We start from the raw sequence: 21,540 nt of genomic DNA on the forward strand, positions 1-21,540 counted from the left end.
TTTGAGTGCCCACTGAGGTACGGAGAAAGCATTCTGCACTTTCCAGGCAAGTGGAGACCTAAGCCCGCTCACAGTAAGGACACATGTTTTTTAGTGCAATAAACATCTAAATCTAAACATGCAAAATGCAAAAATATACTTTTTTTAGGATTTTTTGCCTAAACATTTATGCAGCGGGTATTTTAAATGGAACTAGTCCACTTAAACTTTATTGCCCACTCAGAATACTGTATTTTAGATTGAAGTGCTTTACCTGTCATTATAGTGAAGTTATTATAAAAAATGCCTGGATCATAAATTTGATGTGCATGGATAGAGTTAGGAGAATGGAAGCACCCAGAGGCAGACACTGGGAGAGTAAATGTAGAGACAAAACTCCACACAGAAAGCCACGTTGAGTAATCAAACCCAGGACCTTCTAGCTGTGAGGCAAGTCTTAACTACTTGGCCACCGTTGCATCTCCCCTCAACAGCACTGCATCAAAAATACAGTATCAATGTGTGTACGTAGACCACCAAATATATATGAAATCTTCATCTTAAACCTTTCTGTTGTGCGCTGTTTATTCCCCTGGCTGGGTGAACTTGGCACCTCTCGGCCCACCTTTGTGCGGCGCTGCATTAGACATGAGGAGATAAGGCAGGTGCACTGACAAAGGGCCAGATTAACTTACAGGCAGTCGGCCACTGTACTGACCTTTGAGCAGCGATTGGGCCGGCTGATTATAGCATCTCACAAAAGGAACAGAAGGCAAGAGGAGAGGAAGCACATGGCCTTTCACAGGTAGCTGCAGAAAGCTAGCAACATGCAGGGAATCAACTGACAAAAGCGTTGAGCTCCCGCAACGGCGTGATGTAGTCACAGTGGAGAGCACAACGGAGAGAAAACAGCCAACATATGGAAGCCGCCCAGAGATGGCGTTTGAACAGGGGGTGAGTGACAGGCGGAGGATCAGCATGAGGGGCCTTAGCAACATAAGTCATCTCAGGGAGCTAGTCACGGGAAACAAAACTACACATGTATCCCCTCTAAACTTTAAATTATGCTTTGTTTGGTTTCTCTTATGATTTGTTCTTGGAGTAATGTGATATCGCTACATGATTGAGAATTCTCAGGTAGAATTGTCTGTTTAACTGTCAGATTGCAGATTTCTTGACCTGGTTTGTGGTTCTTTAATTACTGGGCCTATCAAATGAAACGAAAACTATAATTATATGGTTCATAAGTTTTGTTAGTTCTTTCAAAAACTTCCGTAGCGTAAAACAGATCCCTGCTGAACACAACCTATTCATGGGTTTCAGACATAAGGACGACCGTTGTCACAGCAATAGCTCACTTTCTATCTAAATATTATATCTTTTGAATGCAGAAATGTCCTTACAGATGATTCTATTCTGGAAGGAATCATTTGCCCAAAACAGATGAATTCAGCTTTTTTTTAGCGTATCTCGCTCACCATAACTCAAAATGCTTTAGAACTACCACTATTTTTAAGCTTCATACTGACCAGATACATTTCCAGTGCAGTCCTTATGCCATCTGCTGGAATTTGGTCTGACATATTTCATGCCAACTTTATGAAAATGTAAACAGGGAAAGGAAACGTACAACAAACAACTATTCAAATCATGCCCAGGAGAAAAATATGTGGGACTAAATATATGAGATTAGCAAGGACTGACTCACCATGCATTTTGGTTTTCTTAAAGAGTTAGAGTGGTTTCTAATCAGTTTTCTATTTTAAAGTTAACAGTAGATAATAAGTCCAAGCAGGTCCCCTTGCGGCTCTATGACTATTATTATTATGAAAAGTCTTGCCAAATCATGCGAGTGACTCACTGCCTTGTTATAAAATCTGGGATGAAAAGCTTATGCATATGCAGCAGCAGCATGAATGCCTGATGTTTAGCCTTTTGTCCCCAGATTCTGTTTGGAGGTCAGTCGCTTCAGGGGTGTGAGCAAGAACACTGCAGGAGACTAGACCCACACACACACACACACACACACACACACACACACGAGGCCACCCACACACACACAGGCGCACAGTGACAAATAAGAGCGCAGCAGGGGGAAAGCAGGGCACCAACACAAGGCTGTGGGGAGCTGGTTAACACTGTGTACACCAGACACACACACAACAGGACCTGTGTGCATACGTCCAGTCAGGTCAGGGATCAGGTCAGGGAAGATGTCTGACTGGACTTCTATGTCTTTTATGTTTCAAGCACACAAGTTAGACAATGCATTTTTACTTTATGTTTTCATTGTAATAATGTGATAATAGTGTGGATAATGTGATCCAAAGTGAAATGTCTCTATCCATGGTGAGTGATGAAAATACAGCACCGTTGCCATAGCAAAATATATTCAATTCAATTCAACCTTTTCATTTCAAACTTGCACATATAGTTCACGAAACATTGCAGACACAGATGCATGGTTTGAAAAGGGGACGGATCAAACAATTGCTTTTACATTTCCAATCCCCCTTCCACCTACTCAAAACAACACACTATAACAATAGAATCTATTACTATATAATAAAAGACAATTCAGCACAAAATAACAACATACAAACAGACAAAACAATCTATTCATCCTCTCATCCAGACAGAACATTATATATTTTGAGTGGGTAAAAGATATTACCCGTGAATATGACACAATGTACCTCACAACTTAAGTACTTTCAGCCATTTGAATACCATGGATGAATCGGCTTCTCAAAGCACTTAACATTGTATCACTGCTTCTCTCATTAGTGCTAAGCTACATCTTGAGTCATTGCTGCCCTGGGGTTGACTGACAGGAAAATGGTTGCCAATTTGTGTCAATGACCTCCACAATAAAGCGTCGTGTCCACAAACACACAAGACACAAAGGCAGTGTGCACTCTTTTGAGATTTGGATGGCATTGACCCACAGACCCTTGGGTTATACGATGTTCTGCCTTGGTACAGCAACTACCATATATCTTTACCGCTGTCGAATGGCTTGAAGTTTTGTTGGGAAGTCGGTGAGCTTGTCGTTTTCCGTGCTGTTGTTTACTGCAGCGGGTGAGCTCAAAGCATAAGGTGATAAAGAAAAGAGAGAGACAGAATTGTCCGAGATCCTTCCCCCTCTAACCCACGTTCCATCTGATTGTCCCCTGCTCTGTTATGGTGTGCCTCTTTCCTGCCTGTGCTCCATCCTGTCTGTCAGCCCCCCTCACACTCCTCTGCTCTGACCAAACTTATCTGTTCCTCCTTTTTTTGTTTTTGCTTTCCCACCTAAAGAAATGCGGTCAACCTGGCCGTGCTAAAGCTCAACGAGCAGGGCCTGTTGGACAAATTGAAAAACAAGTGGTGGTATGACAAAGGAGAATGTGGCAGCGGGGGAGGGGATTCCAAGGTTAGCCCTCTCTAACTGCCCACCCAACTACCACCAGCGGGACAGGGGGCAGCTCACCGGCCTGTGTGGCCCGCGAACGCTGCCTGTCCCGGGGGAAGAGTAGCGCACGCATCTGCCCGGCTGCAAATGTGGACAGAAGGCTCTAGAAGCACGGAGGGGGGAGAGCGACGCCTCAAATCTGTGAAATCGGCGCAAAGTTGCATCTTGTGTCAGTGGTCTGTGCCTTTGAGGAAGAAGGTATCGACCAACAGTGACAACGATACAGCCCTTGTGCTTGTTTTCATTGCTTCAAAAGCGCTAATCAGCTCATCAGCATTTTCATAGAGTGAATTGTTTTTTTATGGAAATTGCACTCAATGACACTGAACAATCTTTTTCGGAAAATTGTGTTGAACAATGACTTGTCTTGCTGCCATGAAAATGCAGGTGTCTCACTGAGCAGGAATATTCGCCCTCTAGAGGCAGCTCTGGGAGGAGCCCAACAAGCTGAAACCCAAAACTGTCCAGAAACACACTCTAAATTCTCTAGTGGACAAAACTGATACTTTAGTGATATTGTTGGGTTTAAGGTTAACCTGAAGTAATGAATAATGAATAGAAGCGCAATGTTATATAACCAACCTATCTAGTATTTCCCTGTCAGTTTATTCAGTTCCTTTTTCGTTTCAGTTTCTCTTTAGTGCATAGTTTAGTAAGGTCAAAGTAAAGATGAGAGCGGAAGGCATGAAGGATGCTGGGAATGACATTCAGGAAAGGTCACCCGGACCACAGGAGCGAACCACGGTTTAACTGCTCAACTATCACCCAGCTAGACAGCTATTGATTTTGGGATCTTGTTTTTTTTCTGTCTGGCTCTCCCCTGAGTTTACAAGGAGCTAGCCCTGACGCTAACAGTCCTGTCTCACCCCCTCCTGCTTGACCCGTGACAGGTCGTCGTCCCGGGCAGCATGGGTGCGCTACCTGCTGTGACAAAGCTGGATCCCACTCATATGTCTGTAGCTCGGCCTGTATAGCTCCTCGCTCCCCCCCAAAGCCCCTCCACGATACGAGCCTACACACATGTACTCAGTGGGACCCATGCTAGGTCACCAAATGTATTCAACTATGCAATGAAACAAATGTGATATACTTTAATAACATAAAATAACATGTCCTATGATGTTATTTATGTTATTTTTACACGCGAAGAACCCCAGTAAACCTTGCAGTATTGAAACTGAGTGAAGCAGGCGTCTTAGACAAACTGAAAAACAAATGGTGGTATGACAAGGGAGAGTGTGGACCCAAGGACTCTGGAAGTAAGGTCAGTGCCACGCAGCTGCGGTCCACTGTGAAACGCCCATCCCCCAAACCGCTCCAGATTACTGCAACTACTGTACTCACATATATCTGAGCTGTACACCCTCGCACGCCCCCATCTGGATCAGTCGTCTACGTGGGTCCAAATTTCAGAAGCACGAAAAGAGTCTTAAGGTACAATTTGTCACCCATTTACAACACCGTCCTTAAACCTAAGCCAAAACAAACTGAGCAATACAGGGCTGATCAGACTATGCTAATAGGGGTTAGATGACACATTAGGGGCTTGAACAATTATGCAAAATCAGACTCAGGCCACAGTTCACACAATGGTTCTATAGACCTTTCTAACAGGTACTTCTTATTGTGAATAACTAGTTTGTAGTTAGCTCCTCCATTAAGACGGCTATAAAGCAGTGACTTACCAGAAGCCTGTCAGAGGAACTGAAAAAGCTGCTTGGATGAGTGGCAAAACATCTTGACTCTTTAAAAAGTTTGTCTAGTTGGCAGAATTAAATAATCTGCCGCTAAAAAACAGCATAAATGATGTCAAACTAGTTTAAGATTATGCTTTAACTTACCTTTCACTTATAGTTTAGTTAGTAGGTTTACTGTTTCAAATTAAGAAGCGCTTAACTAGAAATGTTGACGCTTGACAAGAGTTCAGTTAAAATACTTGAAACTGGAAGTACGTGCCTCTGTGGCCAAGTGGATAGCACATATGCCTGCCATGAGGCCAGGCCGCAGCGTCGGGAGTTTGATTCCGGCTACGATGATTTGCTGCAATGTCCTTCCCCAGTCTCATCCCCATTTCGTGCTACACTGTCCAGTCCAATAAAGCCAATGGGCTAAAACATCTTTAGGAAAAGAAAATGGAAGCACACTCTAATTATTAAATGTTGACTTTAAGTAAATGTGTAATGTAATTTTTTGCCTCTAAAAATCTAAGTCAATCAAAATTACACATTTTAAGTGGATTAAAAAACAAGCGCTTTGCTTTGGATCAACTTAAATAATTATTTTACGTTATTTATTTGATAGAGACACTGCATATTGATGAACATCTGTAACAGCTACAGTCTAAATAAGACAGATTATAGAAAAGGGGCAAATTTATAGCCGTTGTCCCTGACGCAGAAGAAAATAATAAAGGTTAAAAGTGTTCACAGTCTTGGTTTTCTTTTATCCACAGTTTAAGTTACAATTATATAACACATGTATTTAAAGTCGACATTTCTTTTTCTTTTTTTGATTGTACAAGTGGTAAATGTGTGTCTGAATGTGATTTATATTGTGCAAACATTATTGTATTTTGGTATCCTAAAAAAGTAACTCAAAATATGCTACAATTAAATAGCTAAAATTTCGAAGGAAATTAATAACTTTTGCCAATTACCCATGTAACATATCTGATCCAAATTGGGAGCGACACACCTTCTGACACAAGCTTCTAAGTACAAATTTTCACAGCACCACTTCAAAATTTCATTATGATATTCTTTGATTTTAAACATTACTCCAGTTTCTGTAGCAATCTGAGGCAACTCCATCTTCACAAAACCACATTATTGAACTAAGCAACTTGAAACCATCAGCCCGTTGTCACTTCATGCTTTTATTTTGAAGGCCATATTTACAAACTCATTACTTGATGAGAACACATTTTTGTCATAGGCTTTAGATATTTTGCTACCTATTGCATTCAAGAAAATAGACTCCAGTTAAAGTTAGCCTGCCTGACAGAAAATGATCCACCCCTGAAAACCTCCTCATTGCATTTACACTATTTCTACACAATGTTCCACATTCTGATCATAACATGTATTGTTGTAAATGTCTGTTATAGCTAATATTTAAGTTTATGCTAGAAGTTGTTTTAGTTCTATTACTTGTGCTTATATTTTATTTTCCATGTCTTAGAATGTAGATATTTAAAATACAATGAGCTAAACACACTAGATTTCATTTCACTACATAGCACAGTCGTGTTATAACGATTTTATGCATTGTGGTTACGCTGTGTGTAACTATGTCCACTCCTCTATCTTCTACTTTCCATCTCTTCTCTCGTTCCTCTCCTCTACCTTTCCCCCTCTTTTCTCTCTTTGCCCCGTGACCTCCAGGACAAGTCGTCTCAAGCCCTGAGCCTGTCCAACGTGGCGGGCGTCTTCTACATCCTGGTGGGCGGCCTGGGCCTGGCTATGCTGGTTGCCCTGGTCGAGTTCTGCTACAAGTCGCGGGCCGAAGCCAAGCGCATGAAGGTGGACCTTAGCCCCCCCCACTGCCCCAGCCCCTCCCCCAGCACCCAGAACCTAGCCACTTATAGGGAGGGCTACAACGTGTACGGCTCCGAGGGGGTCAAGATATAGGGGTAGGATTTAGAGGCTGTGACTGTATTTGTAAAGTAGGTGGGATCGTGGTGGTGTCGCTCATGGTGGTGGTGCAGGTTTTCATGTGCAAGCGAAAGAAGAGCGGGCAAGCACTGCGGGGCCGACGCAAACGACAATTTACCACTTTGATTTTGTGAAAAGGCTTTTTGAATTGGCTGCTTCGTTTGCAGATCCGGCTCCATCGTCCTTGTCCGTACGTGATCATGATAGTGGTTATGAAGATGGTGATGCTTCATGGCTATAGGCACCTGCATTGTTGGATGCATTAGCTGCAAGAGCATGGCTGCTAACTGTTTGAGTAAACTATTATGTCGTCTTGGTGATGACCGGCTTCTATTCAAGTTTATACATGGATAAATAAGTGCAAAGTATTGTCCAACTTGTCCACAACAACAACTTGCCAACAACCAAATATATTCAAACGCTCTAAATACTCTAAGTACTCAACATCCAAGCAGCAGCTGGTTGATATGAGGAAGTATCAGATTAAGAAATATTGATGATGAATAATGAACACATTTGGTGAAAATAGGAAATCAGTTTTACAAATAACAAGCTGTCTCACACATCAGTTTGGTTTATATAGTTTGTTGTTACCCACAAACAAATAGAAAACATCATGCAAAGCTCAAACAGAGTAATCAGTACAAATACTTAGCTCGCCCCTTCGTTCTACTTTCACAAGTTACTGTTGATTACTGACAAAAGCATTTCAAAACCTGATTAAAATTATAATATATTTAGACATATGTGTAAGTAATCCAGACTAAAAATGCAACAATATATTTGTACTCTCTAACACAAAGTACTCAATATAATTACAATTTAGTTTCACCACAGTGTGTGAAATTTAGAGTGAGAGAAAAGCTTCTGTTTCAAGAGTGTTTCAAGTGAAAGTCTCTCAAAGAGAATTGAACCAGTTGTGCACTCATACTTCTGTATCTTTGACAAACACTCTCGCCATGAAAGAAAAAGGAAGAAAAAAAAAAAGTCTTTGTTATTTGATAAAGAATCCATGGGATATTGTTACAGAAAGGTATTAAAGAAGATGCCTCTATGAAGTTTTTGCTCATTATACAATTCTCATTATATTAATAATTCTTATTACAATTAATAATTCTTATTACAATTCTCATTATTTGCTCATTATACAATCGACATTATTTTCAATATCTGTACAGATTAAAGACGGAACTTATAATACAACATTTATATAGAATGTAAATTGTAGAAATTGGCACTTATATAAAACAATACAATCTGATACCGTCAAGAAAATATAGTCTACAGGATTTATCATTATTCTCGCGGTGATGTTTCAGTTTTTCAAAGATTGCAGTAAAAGTAGCCTGTCCTTCTCTGAGCAGTATATAGTCCGTAACTCCCTCTCTATAAATCTGACCAATCACTCCCACTCTTTCTCCTTCTTCTCCTAAGTTCCAAATTTCCCCACTTTCCAAATCCCGTCCTTGGTCAAATCCTCAACCTTAATTGTCCAAATTGGAGAAACCCGGAATGGCATGTCACCTCTGAAATGCAGATGTCTGGCACCTGAACCATAGACTGTTTGTGCATGTCTCTGTGTTTTTGTGTGTTTTTCCTGTGGCTCTTTAACTTTGAAACGCCTGCAGAGAGATAGCAGCATAATGAATGGCATTTTACTAAAACGTCCTTGGTGTAAATTGTTAACGCATTTAATTGAAGAACTTGAAAATGCCTTTAAGGAGGTAAAACAAATGTGCTGCCAGTCAAAAACAACAATCATAGAAGGCTTTGATATAAGATGTTAAACCTTAAGATTAGTGTAAGTAACCAAATGTGTTAGATAAAGGCTAAACGTGGTATTATATAAGTTTCAAAATAAATAAAAACATGAATGCCCTTTAAGATGAGTCTTTAAGTTATAAAGTTAGTATTAAAACAGGGATCTAATCTTCCTTACGTTATAGAATAGGTCAAAGTTAGAAGGACTGTGCAGCCTATGGACCAAAGAAAGACTCAAGAGCCAAATCTGGCAATTGGCAGTGCCACTTATATATATTTATAGTATAAGCAATGAAAGCAAATGAATCAAAAACAGACTATAATCCTAACATGTTCTAACGTGTCTGCTGCATGTGCATGTGCATGTGTATGGCATGAACACCGGTTCTCATTTATTTGTTCACTTTCTTTGTAAATTGTCCAGAATCTACATGAGTTCAAATAACTTGAGTTCCGAATGTTTATTTTGATTTGAGTCGTTTTGACAAGTTTACATTTATTTTCGTTGTAGGTCTGAACTAGAGTCTTTAGTTTGAATTTAGATTTTCTCATTTCAATAAAAATATCAAATGTTTATGATATAAATGTAATATAAAAGTGGCTGCAGTAGTCTGTGCCAGCCTCAACATCTAGAGCTCTATTTCTAAGCTCCTTCAGTTATTTGCTGAATGTCCTCCATCCTCTTCACCAATATAACATGCAACTGTTTTGTCTTTCTTTTTTTAAAATCTAATAATTCAGCTTTAAATTTGTTCAAATAATACATGCTTTTCTTTAAAAAATAAGTTTTAAATTAGAACAAATACCGTATTTTCTGGACTTTAAGTCGCACCAGCCACAAAATGCATAATAGAGAAGAAAATAACATATAAGTCGCACTGGAGTATGAAATGCGGTTGCAAGTGTGAAAATAACAAATAATATCACATATAAGTCGCTCCAGAGTATATAAGTATAAATATAAGTATAGGTCGCACCCCGGCCAAAGAGAAATAAGAAATACATTGTCATTATCAAGTCAAAGTTATCAAAATATATATCTGCGTTCCAAAATATTGAATCTGTTTAAAACTACTCAATTCAAGTAATTTTTTTCTGAATTCAAGTCATTTCAACACCAGTGGAGTCGCGTAGTGTCACCCGTCTCCTCTTATCTCTCCTTTCTTACTTTCATCTGCAGCTGACGTTCAGTGAAGCCATGCGAAACAAGGCGCGTCTGTCCATCACGGGGAGTGTGGGGGAGAACGGGCGCGTCCTGACTCCGGACTGTCCCAAAGCTGTGCACGTGGGCCACGGCTCCCTGCGACACCCCGGCCTCGCTGTGGTCTCCTCTGGACTGCCCTGAAAACCAAAAACACCTGCCGTGCCTTAACTTCACACACACACACACACACACACAGACACACACACACACACACTCACACACACACACACACACTGACATAATATAGAAGGACGTACGAGCTCTGGATGGGAAACTACAAGAGAACGATGCAAAGTGATGATGTTTTAAAGATGCAACATATCCGAACACTTTGCCTTATTTTATGACAACCGACAATTTATATCATTTTCAGATCTAACTTTCTATCAATTCAGACAAGGATTTACTTTTTTAGCTTCTTGTTTATTTCTTGGTACTTTTAGTGTTCTTTTTGTTCTTTTATGAGAAGGTTTTTAATGTTTTACTGTGTACGTTGAGCTTTTTCAATGTGGTTTTCAAACTACAAATGGAAACTATACTAAACTAAACTAAAAAAAAACATTTTAATTTAACTAAACTAAATTAAACCAAAACTATTTAATGATAGACAAACTGCAAACTGCAAGCAATATTCTGATTAAAGTCTTAGCTGAGACTAAATATCAATCACTCCTCTTTTTTTTTGCTTTTTTTTCGTCATATTTCATAAGTTATTTGGCATTTAATAAGTTACAGAAACGAGGAAACGTTGTTTTACAGGTTTTTTTTTTTTTAACTCATCCACACAATCCAACTGCAAGACCTTCCAACAAACCTTCAAAACAACCTTAGATGGAGAAAAATGCACCAAAAGTGTTAATAATGACATTTTTTGCCATCATATTCCCACAAATTTGCACAAAACACAGTAGTATTTTATAAACGGACTGAGGATTGAATAAAACTGGATATTTTCTGTCCCATGGTAACACAATGGTAATGACATATCACCTTGAAACAATTCAGAAATCGCTGCAGTATGTTAATTTAATCCCACATTGTTATCGGCGGTAAAACTCACTCAACTTTGGTCTGAAGGAGCGTGGAAGTGTTTTTCGGAGCGTTTCGACTCGCAGTGGTCTCTTGTATTTCCATCCAGAGCTGTCTTTTTTTAACCCATATCTCCGACACACACCGCACACCGTCATCTCACACTCCTCCTGCTGCCATTTACTTCTTCGGAAAAACAAAATGGAGTCGGGGAAGTAGAAGGAAAAAAGAAAAAAAAAAGAACTTTGCGCAGACTTTTCTCACGCTTGCCTGCAGTATTTTTACTTCCGGAAAGAGAAGAAGAGCAACACACGCCAGCAGCACAGAAACTTCTACAAACTGTGATTGCAAGAGAGTCGAAGCAAACGTTGTTCAAAATAAAAAATAAAGAGAGACACTTAGTTCTTGCCCCCGTTCCGACCTTTGACAGCGCCTTACTACGACAAATATTGTTTTCACCATTTTCACGGTTGTCTTCATCGAATATATGAATTTACCTGCCGGGACTGACTGAAACAGAGCCAGGTAAATCAACCATTAAAGAAGACCAGAATACTGTAAGCTTGGACTGTGTGGAAGCCGCTATACTTTACAGTGGACTCTTCAATGGAAAAAAATAACGCTTTCACATTACAAATATTATTACAATTATAAAAATGATTTCTCACAACCAGTGGGGTCATCAGCCAATACAAAACAGGAGAAACCTCAGTAAACCCCGGGTATATACAGAAAATACACTTTGTAGTAAATAACAACACCGAAACAATACGATTATTCTACGTTCGCTGATGGAATAAGACACATGCAGATCTCAAACTTTAACCCAGTGCTTCTCAGTTTTAGACGAAACGCAAATTTGACTTTGGTTTTGTTCAGCTATGTTCACACCGGCATCAAAAGTGGTCTTACTTTGATTGCTTTATTATTTACATCCATTTGTTCAACCAGTCGCAACCAATTACGTTAGTCGGGAAGCCGATATCGCCTCACGCTCAAACCGACAGTCAGTATTTTCGTCTTTTCCGTCTCAAAATATCCAATACTGGGCCAATCAATTGCGGAGCAGCTGTGCATATAAAAGGCCAGTTGGTGCTTTCATCTCACTTATAACAAAAGTAAATGGAGAAAAATTTCGGATGGCTGGCCCGGCTCGACATATCAAAGCTCAACGGCACAGAACCTTCTCCTCTGTTTGCTCGGCGTTGGATTTCGGCCTTGTTTGTAGCACAAACTGCGGTGGAAGTGACAAATGTTTTACCTGGGCCAGTTTTCCATGCGGTGTGAACGTAGCCGGCTTTTCAAAATAGTGCATTGCTCTTTGCTCACTTCTAGGCAATGTGGTCGGTCAGAAAACTCGAGACCACTCGTCTTTACCGCCTGCACTTGACCTCTGAATAGTTTTTTCGGGGTTCGAGGCGGTGATGGCGACGCTCGTTTGAGATATATAATGAAAGCTTGCTTTTTAAACTGTTGTAAATACCTGCGTAGCAAAACACATGTCTTTTTTAATCATCTTAGATAACAAATCATTGCAATAATGAGTATAAAAGAAAATGCCACTTGTAATTAAGACTGAATCCTTTTTTATAAATCTACATATTATATCTATAATACAAATGAATATATATCTATACGTCTATAGAGAGCTATAGAAAACATTGCTCACTGATTGTCAGAGGCCATGGCGTACCTTCTGTTTTATGGCTGTTTTTGATAACTTGAGAGTCCACCATGGTCTGTGTGTCGCGCTCATCACTATGGGGTTATTATAGCAGCTGAAACGTGTGTGTGTGTAGGAGATATTGTGTGTCTAATCCACTCCCTGGAAGTCTAAACTGAAGACAAAAGAAAGGCACATGCTATCAGGAAAATCCAAAGCTAGTTTTATTAATTACATATGAGTTTATTGTTGTCATATTCTGGAGTTATTGTAAAAAGTAACATCACAATACAACATTTTTCACGATTGTTGATGCATAACAAAACAAATGCTTAATTTTCTGTCATTCTTATACATGAATGTTCCAACAGTCCTCTGAACTCATTCACATTCTGAATGCAAAGTAAAGTTAGTGTGATATAAACAGCCACTTAAAAAGCGCTATGAGATTAGGTTACTTTTTTTGGAATGCAGATTGAATTGAAATGAGTTAGTGTAGTCACGATTATTAGTTTTTAGCTCTTACGATTATATTGTGACTTGACTAATTACGATAATCGATGAACCGAATCATCTTGACATTCCTATCTATTCTTTTTACAAGAGTTTACTGTGCATTGTTACTTTAATCAGCAATGCTTCTTTTAAGACAAACATTCACACAACTTGGTGAATCTAGACATTAACAAGAGCACTTCTCTCTGTTTTCTGTGGTAATGCCCTTCTTTTGCCAAAATTTGACACCATTTTCATTCAAGATCGATAACGTTTAAAACAACCAACAGAGCATTGAAAGGCCTTTTCCTCCAGATCGAACTTTAAAAGACACCGACAAACCGTGCACACGTTGACACAGATACTGCCTCCGTAATAACCCCATACGGTCACTGAATGTCCATCAGCACTCGCACGCACACATAGAAACACACACCTTGTTGCGTAGTACTAAACAGGGTCGGCACATTTAGGCACATTTGGTTGAATTTCACTCTTACTTTCTCACTCTCGATTCCACAGAGCGGACGGGCCACTGTGACTAACTGCACCTCTTGGATGCAGCGCGATGGTGACATCTTTGCACTGCATTTTATATCGCCGCGTCTGTGGGTTTTTCTGTCCCAGATTGAAAACACCGTCCAAGAGGTCAAACCAAAGTGGGATTTTTGTGTCATGCTATTGGATCTACCATGCACCCAGGCTATGGAGACCTCAGAAAAATGCCCCCCGACGACACACAAAGTCGAATTTACTATTTTTTATATACTTTTCTTGAATTTCGGCACATAAAGAGGATGCTGTGGGTGTCCTCGGTTACCTCTCTATTTCCATTGTCTCCCTTCTGCACCAACATATACAGAAACTACGAGCCCTGTAATGCAATATCATAACATTTGCGATACAGTTTTATATCCCATCACGAAAAGAAAATCAAGGAGAAAATCATGGTAATGCTGGTTCCAGTCCAGTCGTTTTTCTGTTGGCACCTCCAGCACAGAAAATGCAGTCGCTGTCACACACTTTGTCTTGTTTATTTCTTTCTTTGTTTCTTGATTTCGTTCCATTTGGTTTGGTTTTTCTAGTAAAAACATCAATGAACCTTGCTTTTTTCTGTGTGGTTATTTATTGTGTTGTAGACATGAAAGACCTTCTGGTTTTCTCTTTGCCGAACTGCATAAAAATGTCACTATTTATTCATCTTAAAGGAACACTATTGTGACGATGTTATTTATTTGCCTGGAATGTTCTACACTTCAGTATGGCATTGACTCGAATATTACGTTACATATGTTTTTTATTGCATTCTCATATAAAAAACATGCATTGTTACTGACAGTGAGTACAGATCTGACCTGTAACTTGGTTTTGTGGCATCACTTGCTTGATTCTATGACAATAGATGGGTTTAAAGTCATAAAGTGGAACATTCAAGCCAAATAAAAAATAGTGGGTAGTGCATTTTATGAAAATATATAGGCTTAATGCAATTTATACAATGACAAAAAAGAGTCTACAGTCTCGCTGAAAGCATCAAAACTATCACTGCACACATGTTTGATATTTTATAGATTTTTCCAGCCCCCTTTGCTGTAATAACTGCCTCATACAGTCGTGTTGTTCCTCTAATGAACCCCGACAAGGCTCAGCAGTGAAAGCCATTTTTGGAGCTCTAAAAGTCAGCCAAATAAAATGTTATTTCAAACTAATAGAACAAGGCCACTTATTGCTGTTGTTGAGGGTGAATGAGGGACAATGGATAGTAATTAGCCCATGGCTACAATCTGGCATGTTTACAACATGTATTTCATGTATGTTCATTAACATGCCTGACCAAATAAACAATAATGATTATAAAATCAATCCAAACTCTACATAATTCCACACATCTTACTCTTCAGTGTAGCTACAATGTTGAACGTAAGCAAAGGTTAACAAAAGAAATAAGAAGCTATTCCCACACTTTTGACTGGTGTATATATGAAGTGTATGTGTGAAGAATGTTTGGAGCAGACATATGCCACATAACAAACATGTTTCCACTGAGATACACTGGTGTGGGGCTCTGCAGGCTCATTTTGTGCGAGAAATGACTTTAGACTAATAGGATAATACCACTGTTCTCATAAGAATACTTTATAAAACAGATTCATTTGGACCTTGTATTGGAAACATGACTCTGACAGAACAGCACATTATAACAGATTCTTCTTTACATCATCTAGTCATTATTCATTTGATGTCGTCCCTTTTGCAGACGCTTTCATACAAACTGGGACAAATCACTTGATCTTAACCAGCATTTACAGCGTTAAAGCTCCCCTCTGTGTTCTGATCATTTTAAGCTGCTGTCTCCAGTCCGCTGGGACATAACGCTCCTAAGGCAGAGCGTCACATGACATGCCTTTGCCATTATTTCCTCTCACACTCGCTCGCATACACCCTTATGTGCAAATGATGTCACTCGAGCGCTCACCTTCAGTCTGCTTATTTTGTCATCAGGGAGTTTTTTTAGTGGCTCCGTTCATCTCTGCTCAGGGATGCTCCTCCATCAGCCTGTATGTTTTTCTACACGCTTTTTCTTAATTTAGTATTCCACCCACTGTCGCAGGCAGGTTAAATCATCTCTCGTACCAAAAACTTGCTGCCACGTTTAACAATATGAGCCTTTTTGAATTTAACATAGTAAAATTCAAAAGAAAAAGACAGTGGTGGAAAGTAAAAAATAAAAGCACTGTGCTTAAGTTGAATTTTTAGGTATCTGAACATTTTACAGTGGATACTTTTTACTTTTACTTCACTACATCTAAGAGCAGGTATCTGTACTTTCTACTCCACTACATTTTTGAACTGGACTGAAAAGTAGAAAGTGAAGGTTTTGAGTTCAAGTACTGATCAAACAAAAATATATACATGAAACTAGAAAAATCAGGAAATTGATTCAAATTGCTACAGAAATCAGCACAATTCTTGATCAAAATACAAAATGTTACACTTTTCATAATCAGTTAGAAATACTTTTTACAGGAACTTTTATTGCAGTAGATTTTGTATGTGTTACAAGTATTTTTTCCTCCTGCATCTGTACTTAAGTTACACAATCCTGTACTTCTTCCACCACTGGAAAATATAATATGATATGAAATAAGATGGTGTTGATTGGAGTTAAAGAACTCAGGGACGTTTATTTGTTCTTAATCTGCACTTAAAGTAAATGCAGTTTAATCAAGCCTCTTGGAATCATTGATATTACATAAATCTGCCAAAAAAACTGCCTTTCTTCATGCATTTCTTTGTCCTGTAGCTTGATAAAAACGATCACAGATGAGCGCCAGTCAGCTAACTTCCAGGCAGAAAAACAAATGTATCTTTATGACATCACATTGCACGGATGAGATCACAAGAGACAGTAAAGCTTCAAATGCACATCAAAATTGCACTCCTGTTGAAAAGTATGAGAATTATAACAAAATCTTACATGTCACGGTGTTACAGCACTTCAAGTTGTATTTTTTTGAAGTTATGAAGAGCTTTCAAGAGGATTTTTAATATTCTTTCCATTAGTTAACAGATCTGCAGCAGGATCAAAATGAAAAAAAAAACACAATCATTATGCCTCCAATAAAAAGATCCACATAACTTTATTTACACACTTAAAAGAATACAAAATGACAGAAAATGAATAAATTAGTTACACTTGATCATAGTTACACACAAAACCAGATAAATATGTTTTAAAAAGACAAAAACATAATAAAAAGTGCATACATCAGTCCATAATAATAATAATAATAATAATAATAGTCCACTTTTGAACTTGACTTTTCTGGCATGCGCACTGTCATATCATCATCATAAAGCATTGTGGCATCTTCTTTTCACGCTGACATTAGAACATCTAAAGACTGGAACACTCATGTAAACACTGGACACAAAGGCATAAAAACATTATTTTTCTCTCAATAAATTATATAACCCAAAAATACTTTTAAACACTCATAGGGGTGGGCTTTCATATAGTTAATGGACAAAATATAAATGCATTTTGAATTGGGCTGATGTAACAGATGACATATTGCTGTATGTGCAAACAAAGTGTTAAATGTAGTGTCTCTCTATCAGTGATAAAAATACAGCTGGTGTTAAATATGATTGAGTGGTACTAAATCATCTGTTCAATATAATGTATGATAAATGGATATTATAATTTAACCACCTTGTAAGCTGCCTAGTTGTGCTTTGTTTCTGTGTTAGTTTAGACGCATGTAAATATTATAGGAAGTTCTATGTAATAACAAATTCTCTGTGATATGATCATACTAAAATCTCTGTTAGCCTCTTGTGCTCAGTATTCCTCCAAAAGAGAGGACATTTGCACATAATAGAGGAAGCTTTTTATATTTTACAATTTTTTAACTAAAATGATGAAAATAAACCTCTTACATTGGCAGAGAAAGCTCAATGCAGTGCAAAAAAGTAAATAAATCAGGTCAAGCAGAGCAAAAGAATCAATCCATTTCAAAAACACGTGTCAAAACATGCAATGAACAATACACTATTGTCATCATTAAATCCACTTCACCGTGGATTAATGACCTTCCTCAGCCCATGAACTTTGTTTGCACATGTTTCAATTTCCATCTTGCGCATCAATTTGAATACTGACAAGAATGTATTTTCCTATTTTTCATTTTATTCAGCCCCTCTGTCAGTGGCTCTGGTGGTCTAAATGCAGCTGCATTCTCTCCTTCTCCACATGGAGGCGCTCTCTCTCAATCTGCAGCCGGCCAGATTCAAACTTAAAGAACTGCAGTCTCTCCTTTTCCAGCTGGAGCCTTTCCTGATCCAGCCTCATCCTCTCCGCCTCCAGATCCACCAATGACAGCCAGCCTTTGCTCTCTTTGCCCTCCCCACCGGCGATCGACCCGTCCGGATTGGAGGGTGTGGAGGAAGTGGGCGGGCCCTGTTGCGGTGGCAGGTTGAAGGACGAGTCGACGTGCTCAGATTGGTTGATGAGCAGCAGTCTGAGTCGCTCCCTCTCCACCTGTAGCCTCTCTTTCTCCAGCTGCATCCGTTCTCGTTCCGTTTCGTTCTGACGGAGGCGCTCCTTCTCCACAGCGAGCCGCTCCTTCTCCACCACCAGCCTCTCAGATTCAATGGCCAGACGCTGTTTTTCAACCTCTAATCGCTGCTTCTCCACGGCCACCAGGATTCCGCCCATGCTGTCGTTGAGGGTGTTCCCGGGCAGAGAGTACCCCAGCAGGCTGTTGAGGGTGACGTCTCGGCTGGTGGTGGAGGTGGGGCCCTTGGATGAACTGAGGATGCCCTGGTCGCTGTTGGAGTAGATTTCAGGGGCATGGCTCTCTCCGCGGGACTCAATGTCACTGAGGAGGGAGGGGATGTCGTCATCGTCTATGTCTCCATCTCCCATTTCTCCATCACAGTCCAGCTGAAGACAAAAATAAAACTTGTTTGTTGCAGTTTTGTAGAGTTGTTACTGGCCAGGAAATGGGAAATTAATCCATAAACAACTGGAATATATGGTAATCTGGTTGAAGCTAACGGAACACGCAAATCTATTTACAGTAGTTCATCTCAATAATATTAAATGAGTCATCATGATTTTGCATTGGTCTTATATTTTCTGAAATAATACATATATAATGTTTTTGTAGCTGCCTTTTTGCACCGAACACTTTAAGCATTGCAGTGGGTCATAACTCCATCTACTGGTTCAAAAGGAAATGGCAGGTTTGATAGACAGAAAACATTCACTCTATGTGTGAGGCAGCCTGGCCCTCTTTAGTTTCAGTAGCCAGGATTGTAGTCGAGTAGTGCAGTGTAGTGTAAGTCCATGTCCAAGTCATTAAAGTCATTCATATATTGTTCCAAATCATTATCATTTCAAAACATGATTTTTTTTTTCCTCTTGCCGGAACCTCAATTCGAGTCATGACACTTTTGCCCTCATAAACTCACAAGGCCAGCCCAAGTCATCAGTCAATAAGTTTGAGTCGAGTCACAAGTCGTAAGCCCGAGTCCGGGACTTGAGCACTACATCTCTGCTCCCAGCTTTACTCAGCCTAGTTCAGCCTAGATAGACATGTACTGTATTAACAACTGGCTTTAAAAATCTGGTGATTCTGAGTATATCCAATAAAACAATCCTGTGTTGAAATACATTAGGTCAAATACGAATATAATGTAAATACAGTCTTATTGCTGAAATCAACTGAATAATTAAGCAGATTAAAAAACAATGACATCAATTTAGCCGTGCTTAATCAAAAGGCTGAATTAAAATGGCACTTGAGCTCCTTAATGCAGTGGCATAATCAGTATTCTGTAATTAATAACACTGGTCCTTCAGACATTAATCAAAGTGATTATCACACATTAGCCTCTACTTGCATCAATAAAGCTGATTTGTCTTCTAACGATTGAGAGAGCACAGTGAATGGATCAGAATAAATATAGTAAATATTACAGTAAATATAAATATCATGGTTTACCCTCATTTATTTTAATCTGAAAGCTTAATCAGGAGATGCATGCATGTCTTTATAAAACACTCCTTACCCTGTACTCACAGACATCCTCCTCCATCTTGATACCCAAAGGTGCCATCATGGGTTGGCTGCCTTGGTCCTCCAGAGTGAGCTCAGGCCAGTCGCAGTGACTGTCTTTGGGCAGTGCGGACAGGTCCAGCAGCTGGTCCCAGGACGAGGTGAGTGACGCGGCCTCTGGTGAAGACGGCTCATATTCCGACTTCAGGGCGAGCGAGGAGGAAGAGGAGGAGGAGAGAGAGAGTTCGGCCTGGAGCTGCTTCCTCTTCATTAGGGAACGCCAGTCCAGATAACGTCGTTTCACCTGGGAATAAAAAAAGGACAGAAAAAAGTGAAAATATGAAATAATAAAGTGAAAAAATAGAGCGCACTTTGAGTACTTGGAAAGGGATTTGCAGACATTGGCAATAGATGTTGGAAGCAGATTTTAAAATGATAACCTGGGTGATGAATCTGCCCAAAGCCCAATGTAATAATGTAATGTAATAAAACAACTCACTTCAGCTGCAGTACGGAGCTCTCCTTCACCAAGTGAGTTGACACCTCGGGCCACTTCCTCCCATGCTTGTCTCTTCAGCTCATTGATGGCTGTATTCTTATGGGACGCAAAGATACAAGAAGGTATTACATCTCTGTGTTGTGTGCATTGTTACATTTTGTAAACCTGTGTAAAATCCAACCTGCTGTCGGGAGAACAAGACATTACTCCTCTTGTGGATTTCTCTGATGAGAGTTTGTGTCTCTCTCACGCTGTAGTTACTTTTCCGCTTCCTTTTAAGATGCTTCACTTGCAGGAAATCCAGCTTGGCAGCAAAGACTCAGAGCCAAATACTAGAATCAAGTGGGAGGAAATGGTGCTCACAGGTCACAGGGAGGTCTTGAGGTAAGATTGTGTTTGTTGCTCACTGTAAAAAAGCCCAAATTCCATGTAGGCCTAATAAAACTACTGCTTTTGATTAGCAGTGTGTTCAATAAGGTTATGTGACAAAAACAGGTGCAAATAGATGCAATAAAGGCAAATGAGCTACTGTAGGCAGAAGTGACAGAGGCACAGGCGGAAAGGCAAAATAATCTGTGGAGGGGAAAAACACATACAATGAATGAAGTAGCACGCAATACCATTTATTTTAGATGTATTTTTTATGCAAAATTAATGAAAGATGATCACTGTTATGTTCATATGTTCATAACATGTCTTTAATATCTGAGGACAAACGACGAATACAGTGCATCAAAAATAGTGTTAGGATGGAATCATTTTATTGCATCGCCAAATTTAAGATGCAATTCCCGGTGTATTTCCATTTTTTCTTCACGAAATCGGCATTTTATACAAACCATTTACACATGTACCGTTGGCTAGTGTATTCGCGTAGCCATTGCGCTTGTTTTTATAGAAATGAAGGGAATGGAACGTGAAAAAGATGATCATATTCGTAAACTACTCACCTTACTCCTCGTAGGTTTACCGCAATCAAAACATCGTAGTAGCAAGGCTATTTTAATGCCGCCTTAAAAGATACTATGTTTTATTTGCTTTTGCTCATTTCATTCAAACATTTTAGTGTAACAGTACTAATAAATATGATATTAACCACAGTATATCACTTGATAATACTACATGATAAAGAACGAAAAAATAAGAGTTTTTTAGTGTTATTTTTATTTTTTAATTTGTCTTTTATCTGTTCTTGTATTGTGTTTTAGGATAATTATGTAATTCTACCTTTTTCTGA

General features: G+C 39.3%; 3 protein-coding genes across 7 annotated transcripts in view; 2 read left to right on the plus strand and 1 right to left on the minus strand.

Annotated features, from left to right (window-relative positions):
• The window catches only part of gria4a (glutamate receptor, ionotropic, AMPA 4a), a 161,823-nt gene extending 151,365 nt beyond the window's left edge, over positions 1-10,458 (plus strand). Inside the window, exons 16-18 of one of the 5 annotated variants that reach the window (XR_011929567.1) lie at positions 3,280-3,394; positions 4,583-4,697; positions 6,817-6,950. Coding sequence is in view for 4 of the 5 variants with exons in the window: in XM_072461869.1 (XP_072317970.1) it covers positions 3,280-3,394; positions 6,817-6,954; positions 10,028-10,192 (418 nt within the window). In the remaining variant the exon portion in view is untranslated. Of the gene's footprint in view, positions 1-3,279; positions 3,395-4,582; positions 4,698-6,816; positions 7,065-10,027 lie in introns of those variants that run through there. The other 4 variants (XM_072461878.1, XM_072461886.1, XM_072461869.1 and 1 more) reach the window with 4 other exon arrangements.
• sln (sarcolipin) overlaps positions 1-21,540 on the plus strand; it is a 420,868-nt gene that overhangs the window by 293,782 nt on the left and 105,546 nt on the right. The window lies entirely within an intron of this gene.
• On the minus strand, positions 17,503-21,321 carry msantd4 (Myb/SANT-like DNA-binding domain containing 4 with coiled-coils). The gene is made up of 5 exons (XM_072461894.1): positions 21,254-21,321; positions 20,485-20,876; positions 20,304-20,399; positions 19,818-20,108; positions 17,503-18,687 (listed from the first exon to the last, which is right to left on the minus strand). Exons 4-5 carry the CDS (start codon positions 20,073-20,075, stop codon positions 17,947-17,949), a joined length of 999 nt encoding a protein of 332 aa, XP_072317995.1. The 5' UTR covers positions 20,076-20,108; positions 20,304-20,399; positions 20,485-20,876; positions 21,254-21,321; the 3' UTR covers positions 17,503-17,946.

The sequence above is a fragment of the Eucyclogobius newberryi genome, unplaced genomic scaffold, assembly GCF_026437365.1.
Source record: "Eucyclogobius newberryi isolate DKJ021-1_F unplaced genomic scaffold, fEucNew1.0.hap1 SCAF_10, whole genome shotgun sequence".
NCBI classification, from domain to species: Eukaryota; Metazoa; Chordata; class Actinopteri; order Gobiiformes; family Gobiidae; genus Eucyclogobius; species Eucyclogobius newberryi.